We start from the raw sequence: 24,516 nt of genomic DNA on the forward strand, positions 1-24,516 counted from the left end.
GCTTCTGAATGCCACCTTTAACATCTCCAGGTGACAGCTTTAAATAGAATGTTGTGTATCACAGTCTAGAATTATTACTCTTTGTAAATTTCTAAAATGATGGCATAAGAATATAATTTGGAGTTGACACACATCTGAGATTTAATTTAAAATCTGAATAACTACTTGTCATGAAAAGTTCAGAGGAAATATAATCTGGAGGCTTTTTTTTTATTATTAAATTTATTGGGGGTGACAATGGTTAGTAAAATTACATAGGTTTCAAGTGTATATTTCTATAAGCTATATAAAGAAGGTGAAAGATAATGTGTCACATATGTGGGAGGGAGTTTATATGATTCTTTAATTGCACTTTTGAGGGATAAGGAACCTTGGTATATAAGCTGTGAACTTTCCCTCAGAGAGTGGTAACTCTTCTATTATGTAACATGAGTGTAGGGATTCTCCCAACGATAGAAGTTCAGTGTAACTGAACCAGGGAGGCTTGGGTATTTTCACAGACAGTCCTTAAGGAAAGCAACGATTCTCACTGTGGCTGCTGCAGTAAAATTGATTTTTAGAATGGGAAGATCTGCCTGACACTCTGCAGTCCACCGCACCTGTTCTCCACCTTCTCCCATCTGCTTTTCTCTCAGCGCTTCTCCATTACCTCCCAACCAACACATTGTCTGTTTATTATCGTTTTGACACATTCAGGCATTCTAAAGTTGGCTAAGCTGGTTTGAAACGTTGAGGTAAGTACAGAACTTAGAAGATGTGCTATTTTACTAGTTCATTTTATTGTCTTCAGGTCGTTGTGACCCATTTTTGTGACAAATTCCTTTGAGAACCCGGTGATGAAAGGTATTAGCACAGCTCTGGGAAACGGGGACATGTGGTCAGGCAGTGAGATGGGCATCGGTATCAGGAGGACATGGAAAATGTCACGGCTCTCCTTGCATTGTTGTAAAGGGTAAGGACTCATGTGAAAATGCCAAATGCTTGATAATCATTTCTGAGGGTGTCAAGTCCCAAAGTCTTTCATGGTCATGTGATGCTACTCAGAGTACATCTTCTACTCAAGTTTGTGGTGATGATTTACTACGTTATTTAAAAATTGATCTCAGGTTCTGGGTTTTTTTTCTTTTCTGGATTTATAAATTGGGAGCATGTTGGTTGATCTACCATACATAATAGATAGGAGACCCCAGTAGATTAATGACATGAATGTGTTTTGTAATCAGAATAGTACTAAAACAATTAGCTAAATATATTGTAAGAGAAAATTCAATTTAAAAACATTCTTAAGCCCCTACATTGTACAAGGCATTGGGTTTGGGACTAATGAGAATAAAATGCTGACAATATGTACTTTTCAAAGATTCTTATTCCAAAAAGGAAGCTAAAGGAAACACACGTATAATTGAATTTAAGTACAGTATGTAACATTATAGGAAAAGTTACAATGGAAGCCTGTAGAGGCAGGAGAGAGAATTTCTTCTATCACAAAGTAATCACCGAAGACTACCAGAGGAGACTTGAATTTGAAGAGTGGCTGTAGGAAAGTATAACATTGACAAGCTTATTTGCGACTCCTAAGGACCCTGTAAAGTGGTCATGAAAACATTTACTTGTAAAGATATATGCACCCTACTGTTGATTGCAACACTATTCATGGCGGCCAACATATGGAAACAACCCAAGTGTCCTTTGAGAGATGATCGGATGAAGAAGATTGACACATATACACAATAGAATATTACTCTGCCACAAGAAAAGATGAAATACTGACATTTGCGACATGGATGTATGTTGAGATTATCATGCTGAGTGAAATAAGTCAGATGGAAAAAGTTGAGAGCCATATGATTTCACTCATGTGTGAGATACAAAACTAAAAGCAACAAACGAACAAGACAAGTAAAAGCTCACAGACACACACAACAGCTAAGTGGTTACCAGAGGGTAAGGGGGGAGGGGATGGTAGAAGAAGGTAAAGGGGGTCAAATATATGGTGAGTGAAAGAGATTTGCCTTTGGCTGGTGAACACACAATGCAATATACAGATAATGTTTTGTAGAATTGTACTCTTGAAACCTATATAATTTTACTAACCAATGTCACCTGAATTAATTAAAAAATACAAACAAGCCAGAAAAAAAAAGAGTTGATATGAATAATTAAGAAACCACAGGTGAAATGTCCAGATGAGGAATACTTATTTTTCTTTGTTTCATAAAATCACATATCACACCATGAATTAATTCCTTTATGTTTTGCAGATAAACAATTTCACACTCACCCCTTCTCCTCGTTCATGAAATCATACAGCTGAATAATAATGTGACTGAGTTCATTCTGCTTGGGTTGACCCAGGATCCTCTTAGGAAAAAAATGGTGTTTGTCACTTTCTTGCTGTTCTTTGGGGATGTTGTTGGGTAACTTTCTGATTATTACTACTATCAAGACCAGCCAGACACTTGGAAGTCCAATGTACTTCTTCCTTTTCCATTTATCCTTATCTGATACCTGCTTCTCTACTTCCATAGCCCCGAGAATGATTGTGGACGCCCTTTTCAAGAATACCACTGTCTCTTTCAGTGAGTGCATAGTCCAGGTTTTTTCATTCCATTTCTTTGGCTGCCTGGAGATCTTCATCCTGATCCTCATGGCCCTTGACCGCTATGTGGCCATCTGTAAGCCCCTTCACTACATGACCATCATGAGTCGGTGGGTCTGTGGTGTGTTGGTGGCGGTGGCCTGCGTGGGGTCCTGTGTGCATTCTTTAGCTCAGATTTTTCTGGCCTCAAGTTTACCTTTCTGTGGTCCCAATGTGATCACTGTTTATGTGCCTTGCAGTCCTTGTTGCAACTTGCTTGTACAGACACCTAAATGATCAATCTATTCTTGGTGTCCAACAGCACGGCCATTTGTACAGTGAGCTTTGTCATGCTGATGTTGTCCTATATTATCATCTTTCATTCTCTGAGAAACCACACTGCTGAAAGAAGGAGAAAAGCCCTCTCCACATGCATCTCCCACGTCATCGTGGTCATCTTGTCGTTTGGTCCTTGCATATTTGTATACACACGCCCCGCAACCACTTTCCCCATGGAGAAGATGATAGCTGTGTTTTATACCCTTGGAACACCTTTGCTCAACCCTCTGATTTATACACTGAGGAACGCAGAAGTGAAAAATGCCATGAGGAAGCTATGGAGCAAGAACTTGATCTCAGATGACACACAATGAATGGAAGTTTCCAGTATTTCTTCAGAGTTTGGATTGATGTAGAAGTCCACAAAGAATATTGTCTTTATATTGTGGAGGTAATACAATCCTAACTTGGGCATGAGAATTAGTTTCTTCAGGAAAATAGGCAATGTGAAAACATTCACTAGGTAGTGTCGAGTCATTTTTAAGTAGAAGAAGATACAGCACCAGGTACAAACAGCCAAGTAAAACCACCACTTCGTCTCTGCCTCTCTTGCCTGCCTAGTATCACTGTGGTTTTGATCTGGTGTTTTCACTGCCCTTCTTCATGTTGACATCTGGTGTTCTCTGTTTATAGTTACACTTCTGCATGCTTATATCCATAGCCTGTCAGTTTTTCCTTCCTAATGATTTATTTATTAGACACTCTATTTTCATAATATCTGACCACGGACCTTCAAGTTGGTTGTTCTTCCTGACTCAGGAAAAGGCACCAGATTCAATAATAGTAGGATCTTTGTAGTTTAAGGATCAATTTACATAATCTAGGTAATCTCCCTTCTATTTCTTGGGATTACATTTTGAATTATTTCCATGTTTACCTTGATGCTTCTAGAACAGTGACAGAACACAGTGAGAAAATTCACCCTTTTGAGGGAGTCTTTTTTTTATCTTAGGAAGGTTTTTGACTATTGTGGTCATATTCAATATTCTTTTTGTAAAAATTCCCTTTTTCTCCTAAAATGATTCCTTCCAATTTGGGGAAGTATTATGTTTTTTTTGAATCATACCAATTAGAATAACTTATCTATAATATTGAGTTATGATTATGGCATAGGTGGCCCAAATTAAGGTAGATATATTTATGTGGGCTAGAAATAAAAGTACAATAGTTGACGGTAAGGAATTTAAAAATAATAACTAATTCAACAAAAATATTATAAGCCAGATAATTTTTAAGCTTTGAAACAGAGTTACATAACAGCTATGAATTATTTTAGTGAGTTTTGAAACAATCCAGAATGGAGAGTAACTTGAGAGAGACTGAGATATTTGGATGAATAATATATTAATGCAATTGAGCTGGATACTACCTTTTGTCACCATCTGTCAATACCACAGTCTCTAATTACATTATCACTAAGAATCTTTCTGATTTTGATTTGTTTTCTTATTTGTATCCAAAGTCTGTCTATATATATATATATATATATATATATATATATATATATATAAATTTGGCACTTCTGCATCTTTTTTTTAATTAAAGTTTATTGGGGTGACAACTGTTAGTAAAGTTACATAGATTTCAGTTATACAGTTCTGTAATACATCATCTATATATATCACATTTTGTGTTTACCACCCAGAGTCTGTTCCCCTTCCATCACCATATATCTGATCCCCTTTACCCTCATCTACCATGCCCTTCCCCCTTACCCTCCAGTGGCATTTTTATTTCTATTTATAAATTACTAAATTATATTAAGATGGCTAGATTTAATTAAATTTATTTTATAAGGAACTTTAGAATTTCTTTAGCTTGAGAAATGGTAATCTATGTCTCTGTGTAGGAATGGAAATCTGTAAATTCCACAGAGAACTTTAGTGACATATATATATCACTCTTTTTTTCAGATTTTGTAAATTTCAAGTTTAATCCATATCGAACAGTTTATCATTGATCACGACTGCTGCAGTTGGATTCTGCTTTTGTAAGGTTTGCGCAGTAGTAGAATCCAGCGGGCAAAGTTTTAGTTGAAGTTTTCTTCTATTTCAAAGCAAAAAAATATGAAAAGCAGTGCCTACTGGATCCAATTTAGGTGCCTCCCCAGATACACTCTATGTAATATGTCTGATGGACATGTTTTAACATAGAGATCCCATGGCTAATGTGGCCACATCTCTTCCAGACAGGGATTATGATCTTATTCTGGTCCCGAATTTTATAATAAAGATGATAGAGCTGCACAGATGACTGAAGGTGCAACCTCACTGGATTTTTCTGTTGTTGAAGTCAATGTTCTGATAGGGAAAGAGTAGGACTCTGAGATCTAAAATAGACCCATTTGTGTGGGGAAGGGTGAGAACCATGAAGTCACACATCTTGCATTCTCATACTTCCTCTCCCTTGGAAGAGAGGAAAGAACAGTCTTCCCTAGCCTAGACACCATGCCGCCCCCTCCTTTGAAGAAGTTGTCATGCAATGATATTTGTTCTCCTCATGAGCTTTCTTTTAATCCTATCACTTCCAAACACGTAACCAGGGCAAGTCACAGGAAAGTTCAATCTTGTTCTAGGAAGAAATGATACACATGAAGGAATTGCAGGACATGCCTACTGTGTACAAATGTGAACCAGGGGAGCATTTGACCATGAACATGGATCTTGAAGTTGTAGCAAAATATGTCTGGAGTTGAGGTCTGTCCCGATGGGGCTTTTTCTATAGACTCAAATCATTGGAAATGCCTCATTGAGAAACTCTGTTGATGGCTTTACTCACAGAACTATGTGTTAAATCTGTGGAATGAACTACAAGGCAGAGCTACTAAAAGTATGAAAGACCTAGGAGTCAATTTTTTATCTTAGGTATAGGCACTATGTTAAAAATCTGAACTATTCTTGGGTATGGTAGCTTAGGAGTGAATATGATTTTGAATTTCATTCATATTTAAAGGTTCCCAACATAAATTGCATGAAGAAATTAGATTCCAAATTTTCTAGTTGGGGATTTTTTAAAGTATGTAATCAGTATGTCCATATTCCAGCGGAGATTTAAAAAAGACCAACTAAAAGAATTGTGAGCTGACTGACATGATAATTGACATGACAATTGACATAGCAATATGACATGCATTTATTTACTTTAATGTTTGTTTTTTAGCATACATCTTCAGAAAGATATTACTTTAGAAACATATTTATTACAAGTGTTCTTAGATACTTGTCTACATGCATTACAGAATGGTATACTTCCATTCACTGATCAGCCAGCTTAATAATGCCATGGAGAAGACCACTGCAAAATCCATGGCCTATACAATAAGCATTTAATTCCTGTGCATGCGTCTTTGTGTAAGCTGGGGTTCAGCTGGTAAAGGTTGGGCTTGACTAAGCTTCATTTCAGACCTAACAGTGGGTTCCAATGTACTTCATGTAGCTCTGATTTTTCTCATGGATAAAATAGAAGTGGTATCTTAATCTTTGCTGACACTGAAATTTTATATTCTATACATGTGATGTTTCACTGTACCATTGACTATTATGGAAGTTCAGTGTTGTATGTCTCTCTCTACCTTGTGGTACACTTACTTGTGGATTTTTTATAATAAAATTTTAGAATAAAGACTATTTTGCAGATTTGTATGAAATGGTGAGGTCTCATTTTACTTCAAACAAAACAAAACAAAACAAAACATAGCTGATCACCATGCAAATATTGGATATATCAGAACACGATCAAAATGAGTCATTCCCACTTAGATACTATAAAAGTGGTAAAAGTATGGTGCCTTGGACATGTGCGAAATGTTTTAATCTCCTGGATATATTTAAGTGAGAAAAAGGAAGACCTATGGAGGCACGAGAAAGCTATCTTTACATATTTAATTGAGCAGTGCATGGAAACATATTCAACACATTTTAGGCTACACCAGGGGACAGAAATGCAACTGGTTAAAAAATACAGGGAGACGTATTTTCAGTTTTCCACTATGAAGTAAACTAATTTATTTATCTGGAAAATGAGAAGGGTTGCCATTTATTTTCAGCAGTGAAGGCACTAAGCAAAGTCACATCTTCCATCTTTTTTTTTTTTGTAATTAAAGTTAATTGGGGTGACAATGGTTACTAAAAGTACATACAGTGTTTCCCCAAAAGTAAGACCTAACCAGAAAATAACCCCTAGCATCATTTTTCAGGATGACATCCCTGAACAAAAAGCCCTAAAGCGTCTTTTGGAGCAAAAATTAATATAAGACCCGGTCTTAGTTTCGGGGAAACACGGTAGGTTTCAGGTGTACAGTTGTGTAATACATCATCTATATATCACATTGTGTCAGAGGGTAAGTGGGGGGTGGGGTGGTAGGTGAGCTTAAATGGGATCAAATGTGTGTTGATGGAAGAAGAACTTACTCTGGGTGGTGAACACATCTTCCATTTTGTAACAAGGTTTTAAAACTACAAAGCTGGCAGCCAATGTTGTGATCATGCATCTGTGAATTAAAATGATGTTGTTAACCAGACTTCGCTGCACTGAAACTGGGAAGAGTCTCACTTCTCATGATTCTTGGTCATCTTTTTACAAAGAAACAAGAGGTTCTCTGAGTTCCTGTGACTGGGATAGAGTCTGAGGAACTTTTGTGAATCAGAATAAGTTTATAAAGTCACTGGTGGAAACTTGGATACTTTTTCATATCTTCCGCTTGGTCTTTGAGAGTCATGAACCTGTCAGCTTCTACCTTCTTAGGGACTTCTGACCTCTAATATCACTAAAATTCCTGGATAGTCAAGACTTCAGTGCAAAGACATAAAGGAGAGTATTGTGGAGAAAAAAATTATCAAGTGGATTACATTTATTTGTTTCCCAGTTTTCTAAATTCAGTTCAAGTTTAGCTCCCTTTGTGTGGGTTAGCAGAACAGATGGGGGTATATAACCAAAGGTAGGGCTTTGGTATTTTATTGACTTATAGGCTTCTTGTGCTCTAAGAACATCAAGTATTATTTAGTCCCAGTGTTTCCAAATTGAAGTTCCCACATGTGCCATTGGCTATAAAAATTGCCAGAGGACCTTATTGCAAATACAGATTTTGTATACCCCTTATCCCTGGTTTGATGGGTTGGAAACTCTTAGAATACGTACTATTATCTTCAAAAATCTCTCAAGATCATTCCAATGACCAGCCAAGTTTGAGAAGCACTGATGTCATTATTTTAAAATTGAGCAAATGGAGGCCCATAGAGACCCAATGAGTATAAGTCCAAGCTGGGCCAATAAATGTATTTGTATGGTTCCAGGGCAAGGATTTCTTAATTATAACTTCTAATCCAGGTGTCTTGCTGTCTTTTTTGATCTTTCCTTTCTTTAATTTTATGACTTCATCAACAACAGAGATAATTTTTAAAGCACTATGTACAGGTCTTAACATAAAGTTCACACACACACACACACACACACACAAACACACACACTTACAATAACTTGGCAGTAACTTGAATAATCAGATTTGTGGAAAAGACAGTGGGATAATTGCAGAGAGGTACTCAGTGCCATGTTCATTTGTTATAGAAAAATAAAGCTCAGATCGTATGAAATGAAGGAGTATCACCAGGGCAAACATCAGTTCACACTAGAAAGGCATGTTTGTTTGTTCAGAATGAGTCTTTCTGGAATGCACAGCTGGCAATCAGGTTAGGTTAGTCAGGAAGTGGTGACAAATGGCTCCCTGTATTCAGCAGACTGCTTGGTTTGAACATTGGAGAAAATACGGTTCCCAACCATGCATTTTAGCAAATTCTATTCACTCTGTTGATTGAGTCCTAGTCACCTATTCATCACAGATGGATTTATTTTCATTCAATTTCTTTATTTTTTTCCTATTAATTGCTTTACATTAATAGGGATAACAGGCTACAAACTACAAGATTAGCGTCAGCAGAAGCATATTAATGGGATGTTACAATTAAAAGGGAAAAATTGGAGGCAATTTTTTTCAATATCCTTATTGTTTGGGTCAAAAAAAATATGCGTCCTAGAGAAAGGAAAAGCTTTTTTTCCCCAAGACCAGAGGATGAGAACAAGTGCTTTGTTTTTTAAGCCTTTGTTTTGTCTCTTTCACATTCTGCACACACTTCCCCTTCCATTGTAACTTAACTGGATTTAATTTTCACTCTGTTTTGGAGGACTTTTATCGAACTGCTTTAGTTCTGATCGCTGTTATTCTTTTGTTCATACAACATATACATAGCGAGTACATAATATATACCAGTCACAGTTCTAAACACTAGAATACAGCCTTAAGCACTTCACAGGACTCTCATTCTTGGAAGGAAATGGCAAAAAGACAAAAATAGGGAGGAGAAAATGATAGCGCTGACTATGATCATGCTGAGCTTCTGAGATTAATAAGATATTTCTGCCTTAGATATTTCAGGAAATGATCTCATTCTGAAATATTAGAACAAATAAACTAATGATGGTGATGAAAAATAATACCTTGCTCCTGTAGAACATGTTATTCTCCCATTTGTTCCTCCCATGAAACCCTGTGAAGTTGTTGGTATTGTCTTCATTGCACAGATGAGAACATTTGAGATTATGCAGTTTAAATTGTTACTTCCAATTATTTCTCACTAGCTTCTCAGAGAAAACCTTCCTGACCCACAGTTTCTTCATTGCAGACTTTACTTCTGCATTTCTCATTGTATAAATCAGGGGATTTAACATGGGGGTGATAATGGTATAAAATACAGCCACCATCTTGTCTTCTGAAAAGGTAGTGTCTGGGCGCATATACATGAAAGTACAGGGACCAAAAAAGATGATGACCACAGCGATGTGGGAGCCACAGGTGGAGAGAGCTTTGCGCCTGCCGGCTGGTGACTGTTTTCTCAGGGTCACTAGGATGACAGTATAGGAGATTAGCAAGATAACAAAGCTCCCCAGAGTGATGGTACCACTGTTGGCTGTCACCACAACACCAACAACATATGTATCTGTGCAGGCAAGTTTCAGCACAGGGTGGACATCACAGAAGTAGTGATCGATCTCATTGGGTCCACAAAAGGGTAGTTGGACAACCAAAGCGACCTGGATAATGGAGTGTAAGAACCCACCTACCCAGGTCCCCAGCAGCATTTTATTGCATCTGTCCCGGTCCATGATGGTCATGTAGTGTAGAGGTCTACAGATAGCCACATAGCGATCATAGGCCATTACAGTAAGGATGAAAATCTCAGTGCAGCCAAAGAAATGCACCCAAAAGAGTTGCAACATGCACCCCTCGTAGGAGATAGTTTTGCTCTTGGCTAACAGGTCAATAATCATCTTAGGAGCTGTGACTGAAGAGTAACAAATGTCCACAAAAGACAAGTAGTTGAGAAAGAAATACATAGGAGACTTGAAAAGGTTGCCCGTGTAAACAGTCAGCATGATGAGCAGGTTTCCCAGGAGAATGACTGTGTAGAAGAAAGAGAACACCACGAAACACACTTCTTCAACCTCTAGGTTCTCAGAAAGACCCCAGAAAACAAATTCTGTTACATTGTTTATTTTTTCCATGGAATTTGTCTAGCAGGCCAAGTTCTCAAGACAATTAAATTATCTGAAAGGAAAACATAACAAAGACCAACATTTATTTCTAACTCAAAACACATGGATAATCACAGTAGCTGAAAATAGAAAAAACAAGTACTTACTGTTGGTTGGCATACACTCTTAAAGCAATTGAAGTGCACATATTCTGACCATCTTAAGTCAATAGGATAGCTCATTCATTCACCTCTGATGAGGGGACAAAGTCCAGACAGAGAAAGTATAATCCTCTTAGTCATATATCTAATCAAGAGTCTTACCTCCCTCACTTTCTATTAAGGTTTTTTTCATCTGTCGCTAAAGATTTACTTAGTTCTTATTCTGTATAACGCACTCAACCTAATTTTGAAACAACTTCTGTGTTTGGGGATATTGTAACATTTATATATCTGGAAAAGTTCCTTCTTTTTGACACAGAAACAAAAACATCTACTCACATTTTCCCTTCTGAATATTACCAGGAGTGTTCAAGTAGTTGGGCCTGGCTGAACTCTGCAGGTTCTGAAACTTCTAAAACTCTGACTTTGTGTACATGAATTTATGGTCTGCTAGTTGATAGCAAGTTCTTATAGTCAAGAGGTTGTGCGCTGTAGTAGAAAGAGGACCAACATTATACAACCTGGGTTCTGAAAAAATGGTGCTACAACTCCAGATACGTCATTTAGCTTCATGCGGCTTCTGTTCTCCCATTTGTGAAATGAGGAGGTTTTAACTTCACTGTCATCTATCATTTTAACAATTATTTCTACGATGAAATTAAATAGATTCTGTTGACCTGGAATAGCCTTAAAACCCTGGCAAGGAAGTAGAGGTAATAGAGGACAAAGCTATAAAAGAAACCTCTGGGGACACATTGAGACCTGATTGATTTGAAAAGAGGGGAAGTGAAGTTGCTGGTAATTTCTCCATCTTCAAACTCAGCGTTTGAGGATTCCCCAGGAAATACTTTGCTTTTGTATTCTAGACATTTGTCTGATAACTTAAAAAAAAGAAAAAGACAAAGACAAAAAGGAAGGACTCTGCCCTTCATCTCACTGTTCCTTCATGCATCCTTTTAATCTTTCAAGTTTTATGCTCGTTTATATTAGGTCTCCCACTTAGGATGAATTGAATATTTCTGGAAGAGGTCATCATTGAAAGATACTTTAAATGGTTTTAGAAAGAGGACAACGTTTAATTTAAATGGATGAATCTTCAGTGGTGAAATTTCAAGCACTCTAGTGAGGTCACTATGTGTAAAGGGGGTATGTGAAATAGTTTTGATTAAAAGGGCGTACAAGTTATCCATCATACCAAGTCACAGATGTAAACAATTCTTTTAGTTATAAGTTCGAATAGGATTACACAGTGTCTAGGTATTAAGTAGGAATTTTGTCCTCCTGAGACCACATCCCTTCAAGCTCTGGCAAGTTCAGTGCTTGTAACACCTACTGAACTCTGGTCTCAGCTCTCCTTTTGCAGCAATATTGTGCCTGACATGTCTAGCTTTGGGAAACTGTGGGGCTGTGTTTCCTCAGGTCCATATAATAGAGTTGACAGAAAGTCATTATAGGTGTACCTTCTCTTATACAGTACAAAGTAGTGATAATAATAATAGCGATAATTGCAATAACAATTCAAATGCAGACTCAAGCACATCCCCCTGCTTTTACACGCTCATTCTCCTTTGATTTTTCCTTCTGAATTAAAAAAAGAAAAAGTACTATTTTTCAGAGGGAACCCCTCAATTTAAGAGAGCTCAAATCATAGCAGTTTTTGACAACTGTGAATTGTGTTGCTTGTTTTCATCTAGAAGGAACTGGGCATTTAAACACAAGCCTGGGAATTGTGCCTCCGTTGTCCACACCATAAGGTTCTAGAAGAATTTTTCCTTGTCCTTGAATCAAGACCCATCTCAAAGAATTCCTTCCTCCACTTTCTGAGCATTTGAAACATGATAATATCTGCAGTTCCTTTGAAATTATTCCTATTTCTTATTCACAGTCATGCTGCGCTATCTCAGACATGTCTAGATACACTTTGTTATCTTATCATCCTAATAATTTTATTCTCCCCTTGTTTCTGAGAACAGGGTCTTGCAATTATATTACGGGTTTTCAAAATACTGCATTTTGTTTGAATTCCCCTTTTCACAAACCTTTTCTATTAGTTTTAGAAGAAAAAGAAAGCTCACCAGTCTTGTCCAGGTTTTACTTTATTTTCCTCTCTCCTGACATAATTTGAGTACAGCTGTCCAAAATAAAGTAAGAATGATGCTCTGAGAATAATTACTACCAGAGAACTGCCAATCCTAAAAACTCAAAGGCAGGTACAAATCAAGTCTTCATTATTCAGGTTCTGTCTCTCACCTACTGAGTTTGCCATTTCACAGTATCTTTGGCATCGAACGGTCTTTTCTCTATTTCTTATAACGTCTCTTTAAAGAGAATGATGCAAAATGTTAATGACCTTGGGGAGAACCTTTCCACTAGTTTCTCTCCTTAAGCAGAACCACATCAGAGAACTAACAATGAGTTTTAATTTCCAGATGCCCTTTCAATTTGTTAAAAAATATTTAAAAATTTTCTTCATTTGCTATATTGGAAACTGAATTCTTGCATTTAGGACCATAACACTAATCCAAAGCATTTTGGTAAACAGAATTGTTTTATGATTGCTATTTTGTTCATTGAATTAATATGCTTAAACATACATAAAATTATAAGACATTTAGTATAACATATTAAAATATCTCTTTTTGGGGTATTACTCTCTTGAATTTTAATTGTCCTGTTCTTTTGAAAGGTCTATTTTATTGGAAAATAGTGGATTCAATAATGTTCTTGGAGTTCCCTGCTTTTCTTTAATTCAATCTCTGCTGATTTCTGGAGACATAGGTGGGAAGTTCACTTCCAGCCTATTCCTGGGGTGAAGAGTAGTGTAGGCTTTTATTCTTTTACTTTCTGTTTGTTAACCTTTAAGGTTGACTCTTGACCACCAATATTCTTTCTTATTCATTTGCTATTCCTACTGTGCCCTTTCTCTTCATTCTTGCTTTTCTTTCTTTTTCCTTCCTACCTATCTTCATATCACCTCCTTCTTCCTTTTTCATACAATATCCGAATGCGATACTCTTACTTGTTGAAACTGTTAGAGGGAACATATGAGCTGCCTACCACATGGTCGTAAGCACAGCTGATTTCTTGATCTCACTGGACTTTTTAAGAGAGACTAAGTATTTCTTTTCCAAACAATCTGTAAATACCTAAGAAGAGGGGAAACTGTATCCATCTATTCCCCTGTCAATCCCACTGGCCAAAGTTCACCTCCCAGTGGGCCATTTTCTCTGCAGTTTCTGGCCATGTCACTGGAGCCTTCCTGTAGTTACAGGAAGGAGACGACAGAGTCCAAATTAGCATCAGGGCATTCATAGCAGGAGGCCAGCTTGAAGGGAAAGCCATTGGACATATCTAGGTTACAGTCATGTCACACAGTACCTGCCACCTCAGCAACAAGAGAGAATCTTTGGGGGAAGGATTCCAGAAGTGCCCACATGGGTGTGAGCCAAGGTCCTATCAAGTCAGGCCCCTGCTTGACCTAAAGATGGAGAATAGTTCCCATGTCTTTATCTGTGTTCTCTTTGTATCATGGTGAAGTGCAGGTCATTGCTAGGGCAGGTCTGGCTATAAGCAAGGCAAGTACAGAAACCTGGGTGACATGTAATGAAGGCCAGTCTAGTTCACCACTTATATGTATTTGTATTTTCTTTTTAAAATTAAATATATTGGGGTGACATTGGTTAATAAAATTATATAGGTTTCAAGTGTACAATTCTAGACTATATCATCTATATATTGTATTTTGTGTTCACTACCCCAAGTCAATTCTCTTTTCATCAACTTATGTTTGACCCCCTTTACCCTCTTCTACCACCGCCCCCCCTTTACCCCCTGGTAACCACTAAACTGTTGTCTGTGATTATGAGTTTTTGTTTGTTGCTTTCAGTTTTAATCCCAAATATGAGTGAAATCATAGCGTTCTCAACTTTCTCTGTCTGACTTATTTGTTTAGCATGATAAGCTCAAGATTGTATTTTCTAATGATATGGGGTCTTATTGGAGAATGAAATTCATTACCCTCTTCCATGAACGGAGAGGAGATCAGAGGTACAAATCAACTTTTTCAAGGCAGTGGCGGGGTGGCCGGTTAGCTCAGCTGGTTAGAGCATGGTGCTAATAACACCAAGGTTGCCAGTTCGATCCTCCTGCATGGGCCATTGTGAACTGCGCCCTCCTTAAAAAAAAAAAAAAAAAAAAAAAGGCAGTGGCCATTTCTAGTTTCCTGAGAAGTCTTACAGTAGGTTAGAAAAGCAAGCTGTGTTTCCTACTGTGGCAGCTGTTCTCAGAGCGATAACTGACACTCATCAACTTGCTCCTCCAGTCAGCTGGGCTTGATCTCCCTCAGTTGCTCTCAGTTGCATAACTTCTCAGGCGACACTCACCTCCACCTCAAAGGGATTTGACTCTTCCTTGCTTTGCCCTTGTCAGTGAATCCTACTGAAAACTAGTAGTTTCCACCATCACATAATAAGTGATTTGGAGTAGCACGCTTACATACAATATATATGTTATCTCCCATCAAGTGTTGTGTCTGTTGCCTACTGGTAAGAGATGTGAATAGAAAACTTTTCGTTATTGTTCTTCAGGAAGTCTCTGTATCCCCTAGACACAGGACTCCTAAGAACTCCATCCATGTGACAGTCTCCTGAAATTTCACAGTTTAGCTTCCACTGTCTGCCTTGTGTGAACTGAGTAGGATATAAGTTACGTATTACTGTATACTGACAAACAGCACTAAGCCAAAAATTAGTGGCTTATAACCACAAAATTTTATTCAAAAGTTAGTAGTTTAAAATCACAAAACAAAAGTATGGGGCTGGCATAAAAATAGACACATAGCTCAATGGAGCAGAATGAAGGGCCCAGAAATAAACTCTGAAACATATGGACAACTAATAGTTGACAAAGGATTCAGGGCTACTCAATGGGCAAAAGAAAGATGCTGTATAAATACGTGCAGAAGAATAAAATGGACCCTTATTTTACACCACTCACAAAAGTTAACCCAGAATATATTTAAAACTTAAATGGAAGACCTGAAACCATAAAATTCCTGGAAGTAACAGGGAACGACTCCTTGCATCAGTATTAGCAATAAGTTTTTGGACATGACATCAAAGGCACAAGCAACAAAAGCAAAACTCAACAAGTAGGACTATATCAAACTATAAAGCTTTGGCACAACAAATGAACAGAATGAGAAGTCAATTTATCGAATGAGAGGAAATATTTGAAAACCATCTATTTGATAAGAGGTTAATATCCAAAATATATAAAGAACTTATATGATTCAGCACCAAAAAGCAAATAACCTAATTCAAAATAGGCTAAGGTACTAAACAGACATTTTTCTAAAGACATAAAAATGACAACAAAGCTACATAGAAAGGTGCTCAAAATCACTAATCATTAGGGAAATACAAATTAAAACTGTAATGAGATAACACCTCAGGCCTGTTAGCATGACTATCATCAAAAAGATGCTAAGAAGTCTTGCACTTTGAATGTACAAGATCAAAGTGCCAGCAAGGCTGGTTTCTAGTGAGGACTCTCTCTTTGGCTTATAGATGGCCACCTTGTCGCTGTGTACTCACATGGTCTTTTCTATGGGGGCGTGTGGGGGGGTCAGGGGTGGGAGGAGGAGGGGGAGAAAGAGAGAGAGAGAGAAAATGCTACAATGGAAATATCCTTGTAATCTATACATGAATCAAGAAATAGAACACTGCCATCACCTACAAAATCGAAGATATGTCCCTTCCTGTCCTCACTCCTTCCCTTCCCCTAGAATGAGTTATCCTATTGACCTTTATTGGTGATATCAGCCGTTCTGGTACCGTAGACTTAGTATATATCTATCTTGTTAGTTACAGAGTTTCCTCATGGGTAAAATAAGGACCCAATGTCCACCCCATAGGGTCCTTGTGAAGATTAAATGAGAACACTTCATATATGATCCATAGCAAACCCTCAATATGCATTTATTAGGATTTATTTTGCTCACACAGCACATGAAGATTAGCTTAATCTTTGGATATGGATGTGACAAGAGAAAAGGAAGAAAGAAAGCCGTACAGAAATGCTATAAGTACTTGCGGGGATTAAAACATGATAAACTGAAACTTTTCTTTTTCAAATAATTTTTTGAAAAATTTTCTAAATCCATACAAAATACTATTAAACATTATACGTTTATTATTGTTTGTGAAATCTACCTAATACTTAGAAATAAACTAAAACTCATTTAAATTCTCTCAGAGAATGCAATAAAGACATTTTTGGAGGAGACATGAAGGCCACTGGCTACCATAAGGATTAGGTCTGTTTTTTACTCCTCATTTAGTTTATAAAGGTTATAAAAAGGATAAGGTTTTTAAAGCAAAAGCACCTCAAATTTGTCTTCATCACAAAATTCTCTGAGTAAAGTTCAGGGGAATTCAGTCACTAGAGCCCACGAGGAGTGTCTAATGACTGAGATTCCTAAATTGCAAGCAAAGTTAATTGTGGCTTGCATACTATTTATAATCTAGGTTCTATTGTAGCAGCATGCATTTCTGATAACTTGGATCTAAAGGAAATCCAGTTGGTGAGCTTATGATTTGGGAAGGTTATTCCAAACATCTTGCAAGGAATAGTCAATGCTCTAGTATAAAATGCAGCTTTACAATGTAGTCTCTCTACAGTGAAGTTGCTATGTAGCTAATCATGAGCCTGGACATCTCTAAGAATAATTTTAGTGCTGAAAATATAGGTTGTGATTTGACTTGTTTGAATATTAAAATTATTCCACTTGTCTTGAAACTGTTGCTCTGAGCATAAGACCTCTCATTGCTTATGTGACCATTGGATGAGTGATCGGTGTCAGTTATCAAAATGATACAAGGGTTTTTTTTTGTTTGTTTTTGATTTTTTCCTTATGAATGGCTATGAAACTATGCTGAGTGAAATGTGAATTCAAGAAGCTGAAATGACATATTCTGAATAACAGGTGTATGACCAGAATTTCAATGAGGAAAGAGAGACAACACTGAAAGGAAGAAATAGGAATAAATTGACAATTGAAATGGAAGCCCATGTGTGGTGAACTATTTCTCCTTCCTTTCCAATTTCCTGCGTAAATGTGTGATATCATTTGAATATATTTTTGCCTTCATTGTATAAATATCAGATTTGCTACTAGTTAAAGTAAATACAAGCATCTTCTCTGAATTTCATAGACTAGTTTGTTTTGAGATTAGGGCACGATAAACTCAAGGAGTCGGCAGTTGGGGCTATGATATGACATTCTAAAGGGACAGGCAGACAGTGACAGAAAAGTGATGCCTAGCTAAATAGCAAATTTCAAATAAAAAGAAATAATTATCTGAAATTTGTAAAAAAAATAACAAAGCATTGATTAAGTATAACAGCGATTCACTAGTTACCAAGAATGTGAGACAACCCAAATAGAAAGGACGAAAAAGCTGCCTGCAGTAACCGGTACCATGCTCACTATTTTCTTCTCCAAAAAAAAAGTTGGCTCAAGACTTAAGTTAACTAAGGACCCTACGCAGATCACTAAAAGTCAACTGGAAGTATCTCAAATCTTGAATTTCTGTTTACCTTATCTCTATTTACTTTGTTGCCTGCCCCTTGTTGCCTGTAATAATTGTGATGGTAATGATTTTGATTATCGAATATTTTATTTATATATCATTTGAAATCATTGAAGTGATTTATTTTAATCATTCAACAAACATTTACTGATTATTGGTTAAATGAATGGTAGCCTGTATTTGACAAAATGTGGAACAAAGGTAAACTAATTGGAAATAGTTTTTGCGCCCCTATCGTGTACTAGGTGACGTACACTTTATCTAGTTGATTCTCCCAACAGCATTGGGAGATAGATGTACTCATCAGCAATATGATGATTTGAGAAAAGACAGTATTTGCCCCAAATCACACAGATCAGGGAGAAGTGGCTAGAATTCAAAATTAAATTTGTGTAAGTGTTTCTTAATATTTCAAGGCAGAACATAAGACAGTCTCTCTACCTTTGTGGAATTTAGGTTCGTGCAAATTAAGGGTGTATAGAGTTTGCTTTGGCATAGATTGACAAGTGAAATATTGAGGTCAGTGAGACCCATTGTTTTAAGTACTAATAGTATGAAATCTTTATTGAGTACACACTCTGCATCAGAAACTGTGCTAAGGGCATAACGTTTGCTACGTGAGATGTATATGATTTTAGATCTTGACTATTACTTCTTGGGTTAATTAATTTCTTTATGACTCTCTTCTTTTGTAAAATGGATTTACTATTAATGTTTACTTCTTAGTATTATTGTGAGGATTAGAAAAAGTTAATGCCTATAAGCTGTTTAGAGGAATGTTAGGCCCATGAGAATGCTGAAATTGTAAGCTAATATGAGAGTGAGTAGACTACTGATAATGTAGTTAAGTAACCTACTGACGTCATGTGGTCATTCAAAACAAAACTCGAATATAAACCCAAGCAATTTCATTTCATTATGTTCCAGGTTTTTCAAATCTTTTAACAATAGTAGAGAGTCCAAGGGTTCTGCAAAATTTTAACTGAAGCATATTTTATAAATCATTAGATTTATCATTTTAAAGATAGAAACACTAGAATAAGTGCATACGAGCCCCTAACGTGAATGTAGAGCTGTAGCAGAGAATAAATTACAATCCGTTTTTTTCTAGCCATTGTTCTTCCAGAGGGAATATTTGTGGCAGAAGTGGCATCACTCCTGTCTGAGAGTGTGAGGAGATTCAGTACAATTTATTCGTGTATGTGAGTGTAACTTTTTTACTCTTTATGAATGGGCTCCATATGTAGCAGACAAAAACAGATTGAGTTAACACAGTTTTGTTTGATTATGACCCATTATTTTTATATAGACTTAGAGAGTTTGGCTTAATTTGTTATCTCTTTGTCATTTGCATATCAAAATTAGAATGGCTGAAATGGTTCAAGGGCAGTAACTTTAGAGGTTATCTGGTTTTCCATGATATAATTAGGTAACTGAAAAAGTGGAATTGTTAACATAAATTTATTCTGTTGCTTTGACTCTACATAGACTCTACTTTCAAATTCTGGTTTACTAAACACCAGTTAGGTGTTCTACATATACTTTATCAGAAAAGCCTCAACTACTTTTTCCCTCTCTAAAGTATTATTACTCTTAACTAAATACCATACTCATTTGCATACATTTTATATTTTTAAATATCTTTATACATTTTTAAATTTGAAATTCATAACTGTGATTTACTTAGGAGAGAAATTATTTCTCTATATTTTAGATTAAGAAAAGTGTTAAAAGATATAAAGTTAGGAGTTCACAGTTAAAATTGATGACTGAGTCAAGAATAGAAAGTAGAGATCTTCTCACACTCTAAAATTGAGAAGCTAGAAACGTAGGTGGTAGTTCATACATGGTGAACCACAGGTGTATGGGGAAGCTGAAATGAAAAAGAGGAGATTGACAAGAAGGGAAATAAAGCATTATCTGTGTTCCCGAGAATGGAGAAAATTGGAGATTCAAACACGTATTTAGCAAAATTGTTTGGTTAGAAAATCTGACCACATTTAATTCTCAGGAAATTTAATTTTGTGTCAAATGAAGACAGAATGATTGGCTTTGCCTGAGTATTCTAACAACCTTAGTTTCTCAGGGGCCTAATTGAATGTATGAATCAAAATTCTCTTGTTTCATTTTGGAGGAGGAGGAAGGGAAAACAACTCAGGTGGGTGTTATTTCCATTTACATGATTAAAGTAATGGTTTTGTTTATGTCCATTCAAATGAACAAGCAATTACTTTAAGAGTAAATTTTAAAACCAATATTTTAAATATTATTTAAAAAATAGTCTATTTATTTATAAGTAAGGAAAAAGTTACATGGTATGATTGAAGGTATAAAACCTGACTTTTCAATGGCTTCTCTAGAAGCTAATACTAAATCTTAAAATTGCACTGTAGAGATAAGTTTCATTTGTTTTAAAGCTCTATTGCAATGGAATGTTTTATTTGGAAGGTGACAATTAATCTGTGAAAGAGAATGATAAGGAGAGAATTTAAAAATCAATTGATGAGATAATATAGCTACAAGATTAGGGCAGAGGTATATCACAAATGTTAAGAAAGTGTGATGAGTATTACTGATAGAACTTGGGGTCAAAATTTATAGTAAAGAGAATTGGACCACGTGGTTACCAGTTTTGCATTATATTTTTAACACTGAGGTGCAAGCTAAATTAGTAGAGGCGATGGTCAATGCATACTGAATTGTCTACATTTTAATACATCAAGTCATGTTGGTTTAATATAATTAATAAATAGTAAAGAAATTCAAACTACCCTTATTATTCTATACATTTTCTATATACTTTTAATTAAAATATCTCTCTTTAGAACTAGGGGGTTTGACTAGTAGATCTCAAAGTTTCCTTTCTGTTCAAAATAATTTTATGATTTTAAAATTGCATTTTCTGGGGTGGCCGGTTAGCTCAGTTGGTTAGATCGTACGTGGTGCTGATAACACCGAAGTTGCTGGTTGTTTCCCTGCATGGGCCACTGTGAGCTGCGCCCTCCTTAAAAAAAAAAAAAAAAAAAAAATAGCATTTTCCATATGGGAGTCATATTTAGTGGACTTTTATTGACAACTTCAGATTACTGATTTGGTAACACTGACCTTAAGAGAAAATCAGCAATGAATACTTCTGTGGTTAATAAATCAATGACCATTTATTGATTTGTTTGAATTTCATGACCATTTTGTGACAAAGTCCTGGAAGGTTTCCTCATTTCACAAATGAGATAACTTGAATTCAAAGAAATAAAGTGATTGGTACCCTGATTCACACACTGGTATAATAAGTAATAGATCTTGGGTCGCCACTGTTTGTCTTCACATAAACCTTTTCCCACATACTTCCCATAAACTTTTTCTATGAATCATGCATGTCTAGATTCTTTATGGGTTTGGAAAAAGGCATAAATTGGACATATATAGAAAAGAAATTCAAACTTTGATTCAAACCACTAAGAAGAAATTGACTTGCATAATATGATACAGCGAGTCAAGAGCAAAACCATGAAGGTATAACTGCCATCTGATCCTCTTTTTAAATTTTAACTACTGCTTTATTCTGCCATTCATTTAAGTATATGATTTTATTGATGTCCCTATAGAAATATTATACTTCTATTATAAAATATCAGCATTTTACTGTCACAAATCACTAAGAAAAAAAGTAAACAAGCAATCAAAAAATTATGCAGACCAATTGCATGGGCTTCTTGCAGAAAGATTTTACCTTCTGCTATGTAAATATAGATGTATCATTTTATAAATCTTTAAATAGTTTTCTATATCATTCTAAAATTATTTTGAGATAGTATGTATTCCACTAGTGATGGCTGTTAAGTTTTATATTCATTTCTGTATCATTGAACAAAAACTTTGTATGACTTACACTCATGTGTTTAACAAATCTGAGTTTGAAAGGACCCAGAGTGATGTCCTTTCCAAGGACTTAGTTGTATATTCCTTTAGAATTGGAAAATATTTGGCAGCTAACAATAATTAAAAAAGAAACACATTTTTTTAAATTAACATTTATTGGAGTGACAATGATTAGTGAAATTACATAGGTTTCAATTGTACAATTTTACATATCACATTGTGTGTTCACCACTCAGAGTCAGTTCTCCTTCCATCACAATATATTTGATCCTGTTTACCCTCATCTACCACCCCCCTCTCCACTTACCCTCTGGTAATCACTAAACTATTGTGTATGTCTATGAGCTTTTGTTTCTTTATTTGTTTGTCTTGTTGCTTTGTTGCTTTCAGTTTTATATCCCACATATCAGTGAAACCACACGGTTCTCGACATTTTCTGTGTGACTTATTTCACTTAGCATAACATTCTCAAGATCCATCCATGTTGTCGCAAATGGCACTTTCATCTTTTGATTGATTGAATGCATTCATTTTTATTAATGTTGAGATTGAATATAATGCCCTGAAAGACCAACATACAAATCATTGTGAGACTATTTAGAAAATATAATTATTAAAATTGAATATTAATTTGGGAAATTATGTCCTTTAAACGTAACTTCATGATGTTAGTATTATCAATATTCTTTATGAACATTTCTGACATTGACTTATTATTATTGTTATTTTTTTAACAGGACTTTATTGTGGAACAGTGTGTACTTCCAGGACTTTTCTCCAAGTCAAGTTGTTGTCCTTTTAATCTTACCTGTGGAGGGTTCTGTTCAGCTTCAAGTTGTTGTCTTTTCAGTCTTAGGTGTGGAGGGCGCAGCTCAGCTCCAGGTCCAGTTGCCGTTGCTAGTTGCAGGGGGCACAGCCCACCATCTCTTATGGGACTTGAGGAATTGAACTGGCAACCTTGTGGTTGAGAGCCCACTGGCACATGTGGGAATCGAACTGGCAGCCTTCGGAGTTAGGAGCACGGAGCTCCAACCGCCTGAGCCACTGGGCCGGCCCCTGACATTGACTTATGCATTATGTCTTTTCAGAGAACTGTTAATGCATTTTTACTGCCCTGGACCATGGAAAATAGGAGTAATGTCACTGTGTTTATTCTCTTGGGACTGTCTCAAAACAAGGACATTGAAATCCTTTGTTTTGTATTATTTTTACTTTGCTACATTGCTATTTGGATGGGAAATTTGCTCATAATGATTTCTATCACATGCAGTCTGCTAATTGACCAACCCATGTATTTCTTCCTTAATTACCTTTCACTCGCCGACCTTTGCTACACATCAACAGTGATGCCCAAACTAATGACTGATTTACTGGAAAAAAGGAAGACCATTTCCTACAATAACTGCATGACACAACTTTTCATCCTTCACTTCCTTGGTGGCATAGAGATCTTTATCCTCACAGGGATGGCCTATGACCGCTATGTGGCCATCTGCCGGCCCTTGCACTATGCCGTTATCATGAACAAGCAAAAGTGTAACACGATCATCATAGCTTGTTGTACTGGGGGATTTATACACTCTGCCGGTCTGTGTCTTCTCACCATCTTTTTACCGTTCTGTGGCCCCAATGAGATAGATCATTACTTCTGCGATGTGTATCCTTTGCTGAAATTGGCTTGCACCGACACATACAGAATTGGTGTCTTGGTAACTGTTAATTCAGGTCTGATTGCTCTGGTGATTTTTGTGATTTTGATGGTGTCTTATTTTATGATATTTTACACCATCAGGGCTTACCCTGCAGAGAGCCGTACCAAAGCTCTTTCTACTTGCAGTTCTCACCTCACAGTTGTGGTCCTGTTTTTTGTGCCTGTCTTCTTTATTTATATTAGACCAGCCACAACTTTTCCAGAAGATAAGGTGTTTGCTCTTTTCTACACCATCATTGCTCCCTTGTTCAACCCTCTCATCTACACACTCAGAAACATGGAGATGAAGAATGCTTTGAGGAAAGTATGGTGCCAGAAACCATTTTTGATTGGAAGGCAAATCAACTGAAAGTCACTTTCCCTCCTCATTGCATACCCTATTCAAATGGCATTTGCTTGACTTAAGTTTACTAAACCAGGAACTTTGCTATAATAAAAATAATCATAGACAGTGGTGTCAGTTCATTAATATTATAATTTACTTTAACATACTTTCTTTTTTGATCTGTGTTTCTTATTTACAGCTTCCTCTAGTAATTTGAGACATCATTTCCTTGGTCAAGTTCTGTTGCAATTTTCTTTGATTTTTTTCCCTTTAGATTTTATGCATAAGTTTCTAACTGGAGTTCATCTTTTAATCTACCTGTTGTCCGGTTCCATGAATAAGTCTCCAAAAGTACATAAACTACACTCATATTGATCCTCCTAGACCTAGAGGGTCCATATAACCTT

The 24,516-nt window shown here is 36.4% G+C and overlaps 2 protein-coding genes, 1 non-coding gene and 1 pseudogene across 3 annotated transcripts; 3 read left to right on the plus strand and 1 right to left on the minus strand.

Moving 5' to 3' along the window:
• Positions 1-1,780: 1,780 nt before the first annotated feature.
• Positions 1,781-3,231, plus strand: LOC148755899 (olfactory receptor 4C16-like; annotated as a pseudogene).
• Positions 3,232-5,607: 2,376 nt separating this feature from the next.
• LOC148755900 (small nucleolar RNA SNORA18) lies at positions 5,608-5,737 on the plus strand. Its single transcript, XR_016018801.1, has one exon. It is a non-coding gene; the product is annotated as a small nucleolar RNA SNORA18 (small nucleolar RNA).
• Positions 5,738-9,523: 3,786 nt separating this feature from the next.
• On the minus strand, positions 9,524-10,486 carry LOC109439401 (olfactory receptor 4S2). Its single transcript, XM_019719702.3, has one exon. It carries the CDS (start codon positions 10,469-10,471, stop codon positions 9,524-9,526), a length of 948 nt encoding a protein of 315 aa, XP_019575261.3. The 5' UTR covers positions 10,472-10,486.
• A 12,708-nt stretch (positions 10,487-23,194) lies between these two features.
• LOC109439524 (olfactory receptor 4P4-like) lies at positions 23,195-24,133 on the plus strand. Its single transcript, XM_019719846.3, has one exon. It carries the CDS (start codon positions 23,195-23,197, stop codon positions 24,131-24,133), a length of 939 nt encoding a protein of 312 aa, XP_019575405.3.
• Positions 24,134-24,516: the final 383 nt, after the last annotated feature.

Source organism: Rhinolophus sinicus, chromosome 14 (assembly GCF_057876585.1).
Source record: "Rhinolophus sinicus isolate RSI-liver-muscle chromosome 14, RSI-T2T, whole genome shotgun sequence".
Classification (NCBI taxonomy): domain Eukaryota; kingdom Metazoa; phylum Chordata; class Mammalia; order Chiroptera; family Rhinolophidae; genus Rhinolophus; species Rhinolophus sinicus.